The sequence below is a fragment of the Arachis hypogaea genome, chromosome 19 (assembly GCF_003086295.3).
Source record: "Arachis hypogaea cultivar Tifrunner chromosome 19, arahy.Tifrunner.gnm2.J5K5, whole genome shotgun sequence".
Classification (NCBI taxonomy): domain Eukaryota; kingdom Viridiplantae; phylum Streptophyta; class Magnoliopsida; order Fabales; family Fabaceae; genus Arachis; species Arachis hypogaea.
Window position 1 is genome coordinate 7,181,899 of NC_092054.1, and position 9,081 is coordinate 7,190,979.

The 9,081-nt window shown below is 35.4% G+C and overlaps 1 protein-coding gene across 2 annotated transcripts; it reads right to left on the minus strand.

Moving 5' to 3' along the window:
* Positions 1 to 278: 278 nt before the first annotated feature.
* On the minus strand, positions 279 to 8,624 carry LOC112775381 (serine/threonine protein phosphatase 2A 55 kDa regulatory subunit B beta isoform). 2 transcript variants are annotated; one of them, XM_025818963.3, is made up of 14 exons: positions 8,014 to 8,624; positions 6,351 to 6,454; positions 6,159 to 6,257; positions 5,956 to 6,075; positions 4,361 to 4,528; positions 3,654 to 3,745; positions 3,369 to 3,487; positions 2,540 to 2,663; positions 2,194 to 2,317; positions 1,725 to 1,793; positions 1,549 to 1,640; positions 1,390 to 1,467; positions 1,236 to 1,306; positions 279 to 1,127 (listed from the first exon to the last, which is right to left on the minus strand). In XM_025818963.3, the coding sequence occupies exons 1-14, from the start codon at positions 8,123 to 8,125 to the stop codon at positions 997 to 999; spliced, it is 1,503 nt and encodes a 500-aa protein (XP_025674748.1). In that variant the 5' UTR covers positions 8,126 to 8,624; the 3' UTR covers positions 279 to 996. The 2 variants fall into 2 exon arrangements, with proteins under 2 accessions (XP_025674748.1, XP_025674749.1); XM_025818964.3 differs by having other exon boundaries at positions 4,364 to 4,528; positions 8,014 to 8,605.
* Between the last annotated feature and the right edge of the window lie 457 nt (positions 8,625 to 9,081).

Here is a 9,081-nt window from a genome sequence, read left to right on the forward strand (position 1 = left end):
GGTCGTACAGACATGCTCGTCTGTAAACTGTAATTGTATGTTTATGTTTACGTATTTATGGATTGGAAGATAGATTCTATAACTCGGTAGTCAAAATGCAATTTTTTTTTCCAGGAAAGCTAAGAGTGTAAGAGTTAAGACTCGAATTTATAATTTTCATGAATCTCAATTCTCAAGCTTGATAACATCACAGGTTCATCCATCCATTTGCCAAGCAAAGATACAATTAAAATCTGTGTTAAAAGTTGAGAGGTAAAACTAAATTCAACCATAGCCGGTGAAAAAAAAAAGATAAAGATTCAGTGAATTACAACTAAGATGTCAGGTTTGCAAGCGACAATCCAGTTTATCCTACAACATTGCAACATGAAACTATCACTTTGACATTTTACACAAAATTGACCGTGTGCAGCAAAAATTAGACTATGAAGCATTGTCAAATTAAATTCCAACACAAAAATAATCAATGAAAAAATGATGCACTGCAGGTTTCTACTGCTCCACCCCACAAGACATCTGAGCCAAAAGAGAAAAAAGGGAGGAAAAAATACAACTACATTTTTAACTTTTTTATCCTAGTGACAGATATTGAACATCCTTTAGTATCTGTTGTAGGAGAGCTACAATCACATATTTTCTTCTTCATTTGCAAGCCAAACACAATTTGAAGCATTCAACTGAACCTTCTCTTTTAGAAGATACAGAAAAAGGGGAGGAAAGAATATCGGCGTTGGAAGGCGAAAATGAGGGTGGGGGAGAAAAGAAGAAATGCTGCCTGTCCAGAAACAAAATAAGGTCTGCCTACCCAGGAATTTCAAAACGACGACTTCTGGATCCTTTTTCCTAAAAGCTCCTGCAAAAGATTTATAAAGGGCACTCGAAGTGTGAGAGTTAATGTAGCCTCCAAATGGTTGGTTATAGAAGGGGATAAGAAGCCTTCTTCACAGCAACCTAAAAACATGTTAATCATGCGAACATGTCCTCCAATCTTTTATCTTAAGCATAGTACATGTATAAGCTATTTGCAGCAGCACAAGCAATTGAATTTTCAGTTGGGTGCCACGCTAAGTGTAGCAACTTTGTTGTGAAATCAAAAGAATTGCCATTTGCATCAACTCCATCAGCTCCTGTTCAAGATTACCAAATATTTTAGTCTATATACTACAATAAGAGCAAGATAAAATATTAATTGTAAACAGAAAAAATAAGAGATCCTGATTAAGTATCAAACTGACCGCGTCTTACAACTCGTGTTATACTAGTTCCCAGTGATCTGGAAGGCCTTGAAGGGGTTGGAACTTGCCGTCTGAGGATATAAAAAAAATTATATAAATTCTACAAGGTGTAAACTAACCATGTTTGGTGTTGGAACTTTCCTGATAAATTTACCTCATTGGATTTTTACTGGCTTCCAAAGTTGTAGCCTCAGCACTACCGGGGGCACAACCAAACACACGGAATAAATTACTGGTATCAAGTGAACCAAATTAGTAAGGCTCAGTTTAAATTATAACATAACAAGTAGATAGTTGTGTCTGGGTCCCAAACCTGTAGGAACCCGTTGAAACACGCAATCCATCACCACTCAGACAACACTCAAACTTGTCAAAAATTGAATCGTTTTCATATAAATCACAAAGCTGGTAAGAAAAGAAGGAAAAAAACGATTATGACCATCCAAAAGTGTTAACGATTGATCACTTATATAAATAGAGGAGTCTAACCTTTGGTCTTAAATACTCATGAACCTGGAATGTAGCAACTGGACCAGAATCCATGTTGATGTCCCATAACTGACAAAACATGCAAAGATGCAAAGGTGAGATGATAGTGCAAGGTAAAGAGGCACAAACAACAATTTACATAGAAGGGTTTTGGCTCATGGAATTCAACAACCACCACCAACGGATTCCATTAAATACCAAATTTTCGATAAACCCAATTGGATGAGGGTTCTCTTGCACCCAAAGGAAGAAATACCACAAAGACCAAATGTCCATTTTCATATGGATTCAAATTCAATACAACAATATCATATTTGATCCATTCCATGAAGATTCGATATAGTTTTACATTGGTTGTGGAAGGCCTAACATAACCCTTCACTTTATCCGGACTTGGGACCGGCTATGCAACATAGACAGACATTTTAATCATATAAGCAGGGATTTGAGGATCATAGAGCATTAAAACCTTTAGGGTCATGTAATCACGACTAAGTATATGTCTTCCATCCTTTGCAAATTTTATGTCTGAGATAGAAGCTATAATCTCTGTGAAAAATGATCTGGAGCCAGGGGCCTCATGCTCCTCAAATCTGCGAAAGCAAGACGTTTGTCTGAGTCTACGAGGCATAATAAGTTGCATTATACATATTATAGGCTGCAGAGAAATGCTCTCTGTTCACAGGAAAAATTTTGAATTGTCCTAAGACGATAAAGAAAGAAACCCTTCCGCTAATTTTGACAATCAGTTCAACATTTCTTAAAACACCGCACATAATAACATAAACAAGAACATAGCCAACAGAGGTGCTCACATTTTGGTGTGAGAATCACAGAGCGCTGACTGCCGCAAGTCAACAAGACGAATTGAACCTTTTGAACTACTATATGCCAGTGTGTTGCAATGAGTGGGGTGAAATTCTGCCGACGTTATAACCTCTGCAGCATTGATAGCCAGGGTCAATGCACAGGTAAGACCATAAATAGCATACCAAGCTACCAAGACATTAAAAATTAGAAAACAAAAGTAACATTCAATTGACGAAGCTCAACTCAAAAGATGAACAACTGTTTAAACATTCTGACTAGTTATTTCTGCTTTAGCAATATAATGAACAAGTTAAATAAAGCCATCTCTTGACTGAACCAGGGAGGTATGCCTAAGGATCTGAGATGGTTACCTCATTTAAGGCTAACACCTCAGCCAGCAAGAGACCCTCTGGCATCTCACCTCTAGCATACCATCTTTGTTCCTTCCAGAGACTCCTAGACGTAATAATTGCCAAAATCATATTTCATTGACAGGCAACAACAAAAGAATCACCCCATCATAGAATGACCTATAACTCATCAAATCCCAAATGCCAATATCTCTCACAAGCATTGTTGACAGCATTCACAGCCATCCAACCTCCTTACCAAAAAAATATACAGAACCTTTCGTTCACCTATTTTCTACCTTGAACCCCTAATCTTACTGCTGTTCATCTCCGTGATCTAGACTAGATAAGTTTGCACACACAAAATGAACACTTATTAAATAACTACAACTCAAGTTATTACTCCTTTAACTAGGTAAAGCATACCAAGTTACCACCACAAATAATTTCACAATGGCATAAAGATATAGCAGTGAAAGCTTACCAGTCAGATCCTCCATATTTGCAGGCTTTACATCAACAATATTGAAACTTTGATTGCTAATTTCCAGGTTCCAAAGGTTTATTCGCAAATCATCAGCCGATATGAAAGTTTCACCGTCACTAGAGAAGAAAAAAAAATACCATCATCCAAATTTCATCAGATTTAGGGGGTACAAAAGGCAATAATGACAAAATTAAACAATAGATCAGAAGGAATGGCATCTTTAAAACAAGACCGCATGAGGAGAAATATAATAACGAAATATACGAACAAAACCTAAATCACCTGTTATTTGAAATAGAATTGATGTGATAATCATGAGCATGGGCATACACTCTACGACATCGAGCCATCAGACTGGTCTCATTGCTGGTTACCTACATATTTTAGAAGCCATGTGTTAGCAATAGCCACACCAGAAGTTCTGAGACAAATAATTTTTAAGGTTAGAACAAATATTATGATTGTAGCTACTGTCCCTTCTGTTTTTTCCTATAAAATATCAAGGAACATACTAAAACACTACTCAAATCAAATCAACTCTGTTTCTTTTTCTTCTTCCACTTTCTTTGTTAAGAGTTCTTCTATGCGCAAATGACTAAATTCTGCTTGGATGATTAAACTGAAATATGTCTCTAGTGACTTCTAAGGTAATAAAAAAGCATAAGGTCTATCCACCATATCCAACAACTTGAGCCAAAATGCATATGCAACTTCAAATAGGAGTTTGATTCTAAACATTTCGCTTCTTATTTACTTCTTTAAATATGACTGAACCACAATGTATATACATGAATAAATAAGGAAAAGACAATTGTAACTCATTCAGCCAAGAACCAAATCTGTAGTAAACCTTGCATAGTTTTGTCTCTTCTTTCCAGTTAATACTTAATATATCAAATTCTTGTTCACGGAGAAATGTCACATTAAAGTTTTACCCTCAAGATAGAAATGTGAGGAGAAAAAAATCAACTGGAAGGCTAAAGTACAACTACCACAGGTAATTTTAGTGAAGGTATGCCTCCTGGTGGAATTGATAAGCCTCCATTTGCAAGGTAAGGAATGGAGCTACTGGAATTACTTGAACTAGAGACATTTCCCACTGCTTTCAAATGGTCAACATTCATGTCAGAAATTTTCTTGATCTTCTTTTCTTGAACCTGTTCAACTCTCACATGAGGGGAGAAAAGAGAAAAGAATAAGTTGCCTACAATAATGGATCAATCCTATAAAAATTTATAGGAGAAAATACTAAAGGAAACGCAATCTATTTTGTATACATGAACAGGGAACACTAGAGCATATTCCTTAGGGATAAATTTCTAGCATATTTAATTCTCGATACAGATTCTGATCTTCTTAATACATCAAACATAAAAGAAACAATCACTTAACCATTCATCATTAAGGTGACACATTGTGCTATAAAATACTTAGGATTTTTTTTTCAATATAGAAAAGGAATATTACTAAATAAGTAGGGTTAGTTCCCAGAGAGGATAAGGCATCCTCAGAAAGAAACCACAACACAGCTTAAGAATAGAGAAACCCCCACAGGAATTAACAACACATACCATTCAAACAAGAAAAAGAGAAAAGAAACCACTAAAACATCTAAAACAAGGGGGGAACATAACACTTGCAATAAATAGGAAGAACTAAAACAAAAACAAAAACAAAAAAAAGTAATCCCTTCTTCAAAGTTCCAAAAGAAAAAGATAATTAAGCCCTCTAAATCGATAAGCCATCCACAATTTACTGTTTTTAATAATAAGTTCTTTTTCTATCTTCGTCATTTTTTTCTTCTTTTTTTTTTTTTTTTTTTGTATAAACCACCAGTAGTCATAGTCATAGGGCTAGCTAATATGGCTGAAGTTGGCTCAGGTCGACCCTCCATGGGGCTAAAACTTAAAACTATATCAACACTATCTTTACACATGATGAGAAAGCCGCCTTTTATCTCCCTTCCAAGGGCCATTTGATTGAGGTATTTTTCATGTGAAACCATTTGCATTACCAAAAGTCCCCTCTATCAACAATGCGACAAACTGGCGAAAGGTAGAATTCCCTTTCAGAACTATAGTTGATAGACACACATCTCCAACGGACTCCTCCTCTAGAGCTCTACTTCATTTTGCCAACCTAACTATGGGTTGGTACCCTATATAACATGCTTAGGATTTTAGAGATAAGATGGAAAAACCCTCTTGAACCATTTTCCTACTTCAAAGATCGCAGTGTTAAGCAAAAACTCATAACACATACATGCATCTATAAAAGTCAGCCCTTGATATCTGATCTGATTAGCAGAATACAAAATACAATTCATAATTTCCAAAGATTATGCCCAGGCAACAGATTCCATTTAAACTTTCAAACTGAAGCACACAATCCTCTTCAGCTATTAAACATACCCATAACTGGAGATATTCTCGAAGCATGCAAGACAAAAGGGACCAAACCTAGTTTTCTATATTGCACCAAAAACACCTAGTTTTATAGAAACATAACCATGTGTGTAATACATAAATAAACTGATTTAAAAAAACGGTACTCAACATACCACGAGTGAGCATTCATTTCATACCTTCCAAAATTTGATGGTTTTATCATTTGTAGATAGAAGGAACAGAGCACCATTAGCTGTTTGGCACCATTTGATTTTGTTGATTTTCTCTTCTATTTCCAAGCTCTTAAGATAGTCAAACTGAAATATTGATAACATGTTATCGATATTAACCTTTCTGAAGCACCATCCGGGAGAAAGAACTAATTGGCAACAAATGTTACCTCAGGCTCATGACTCTGAAACTCTGTTTTATAACGAAACTCAGGATGCCTAGTAAGAGAATTGTCCATCCTCTCCAAATCCCTTCGTGGTACACCATGCTGCATATTACAATATATTTAAAATACTAAATTTTTAATGTCAAAAGTAAGTTTGCTTTACAACAAAAGTGCAAAAGCAAAAGTGAGGTTTACATCTTTTGAATCTGTCCTCTCAAAAAGAACTACTCGACCGCCACGATCACCAGTAGCTAGATGATCACCGGACTTGTCAAATTCAATAGCAGAAATTATGTCCACTGTAAAAAGAATATTGGGCAAATAGTTAGAGAACTTTCACATTATCCTGCAACAGAATCTAATCTAAATTTAAAAATCAGCATCTATTGGATGATTCATGCATTATGTCAATGGTGTCTTCATGTCGAGAGAAAATTTTGAAAGAGAACTCATTGGATTTGCAAAAAAAAATATCAGAATTCTTATCCTTTTTCTTTCATAACAAAATTCTAGTCTTTTTTTTTTTTTTGGCTTAATTCCCCATATAAACCACAAAATAAATCATAGTTTCAGTTGGATTCAAAATATCTGTGAATAAATAAATCGAGACCTTCACTTAAGCAAGTCCAAACCACTAGCGGCTAAAGGTCTCCAATGGGATTGGCAAAAGTTTCCAAAACCATCTAAATATTAAATGAAACCAGGCAGATAATGTAGCTACATTCTAGATAACTAGATATCTTTGCTTCCCTCCTAGCAGCAATTGTAGGACTATGTTTCCCCACCTAATTACCTCTGTTAACAAAATGTTAAAGACCGAACATCCATTTGCTTTGTGTGTCCTTGTTTTTCTTTTAGTACATAAGATGAAGGTTGGTACAATGATGCTTTACGGCTTGCTTTTCTTAATGATCATTCATAACCTTAAATAGATCATAGCTCAGCCATCTGAACAGATCTATGCAGTAGGAACATTTCCAAATAATATACACCCTTAGCTGCCGCACCGATAATTTGAACTAGCATGAAACAACTTTATAGCAGGAAACTCCATGTTGAATTGGCATAAATTTAATATACTAGAGTCCAACCGAATGATCTCATACACACTGGCCCTCTCCTCCCCTAGCAGGTACCCAATCACAAATTCCAAATGGTAACTCAGCATAACTTTCATGCCTTAAACAAGGATTATGGCAAAAATATGAGCAATACTTCAAATTCATTCATATCAACACTACACAACATGCAACATTCTTTCCTCTATACTGCAGAGACACTTTCTTCACACTAGACACCACCACCAACATCATCACCACTGAAACACTGGCACTCCAACCAATCAAATGGAGCCCGAAATAACATTACTGAAGTTGCAAGTTACAATATAAACCCTTAACTCAATCCTCAATGCCAATCATCAAACCGCACAAAATTAAGATCTACACTTTCAAACCCACAACACTAAAGCTCACAAAACCAAAACAAAAGGTACTCAAAACCAATTAATCATAAGAACTTCTAGCAATATAAAAGCAAAATCACAAGCTACAAACACAACACCAACATATATTAAGTATAATAGCTCAGTTCCACACTCTCCCCCCTCCAAAAAAAAAAAAAAAAAAAACTGCAATACACAAACTCAAAAACACTAACTTTACTTCCCAAATTGAACAACCTCACAATCACACATAGATAAAAGGAAATGAAACACGTTCCATTTATCGGATCGAACGCACAGAAACCAAGCCCTAATCCCAACAACACAAAACAATTGGATCCGAAACAAAAACGACACCGTATCAACCGAACCCCCAATCTACCAATCGATTAATAAAATTGAATCAATATTTACCTTCCTGAACTTCTTCACCGGCCGCACGTTCGCCGAACACCTGCGAGAATTTCCACTCCAGCGGTTGCGGTGGACCCGCCGGAGCTGCAACCTTATCATCACCACCGTTCATTCCCCCACCACCCGCAAAAGACACGAAATCAACGGTGCAGATTCTCTTCACTATCTATTGCCACGCATCGAAAGCTTTTCTCTGTTTCTCTCTCAAAGGATCATCATCATCGTTTCATCACACACACACACACACACATCAACCAAAAGATTCAACTTTTCAGATTTCCACTTCCACCATTGGAATAACACCCCTCAAATAATAATTAAGTAAAATACCAAAATGAATAAAATAAAATGAGGAAAAATGGGATATTTATTTATATTTTTGGGAAGAAGGATTAAAATTAAAATGACAGAGCAAACGGTTCTTTTGTTTTTGGATTTGGAAGATGCAAAAGCAAAAATAAGTAAATAACAACACACACGCTCACTTTCTTCTTCTTTCTCTCTGCTCTACTTCTCTCTCTCTCTCTCTCTCTCTCTCAATAATAGATTCTTGTTTTTTTTTTAATTTTCCTTTTTGGGGTTTTCCGTACGTAGATAATTAAGAAATAAATAAATGAATATATTTTGCTTTGTCTGTGATATCCTCACGTGGCTGTCACGTGGGTTCCTGAAGTGCCTAGTTTATTGATGGGTGGCGCTGGTGGAGACATCTCACGTCTCAATGGACTGTCATGTCTTTGAGTTGTTCTCATGGGTGAGGTTAGAGATTTTCTTTAAATAATTATCCAAATGAATGAATTTAATTAAAGATTTAATAACCTTTTTGTGAATATAGTAATATGCGATCAGGTAGTTGAATAAAAGAAAGTTTACTCTTATGATACATAAAAGTTAAATTTATAAATTAAATTTTAATTATGTTTTTTACATGGACAAGAGTAAATTTAAACAAGAGTAAATTTTTAATACTCTTATAATACATAAAAGTTAAATTTTTAAATAAACATATATACCTATATTTATGTTTTTGAAAACAATCGCTACCAAGTTAATTAAAAAGTTAATAAA

Coding starts and splice junctions, on each gene's coding strand:
- LOC112775381 (XM_025818963.3), bottom strand. CDS start 8,125: ATGAACGGTGGTGATGATAAGGTTGCAGCTCCGGCGGGTCCACCGCAA. Junction 3,488..3,653: donor AATTCTATTTCAAATAACAG/GTGATTTAGGTT, acceptor TTTCTTCTCTAG/TGACGGTGAAACTTTCATAT. Junction 1,794..2,193: donor GTGATTACATGACCCTAAAG/GTTTTAATGCTC, acceptor ATGTTTTGTCAG/TTATGGGACATCAACATGGA.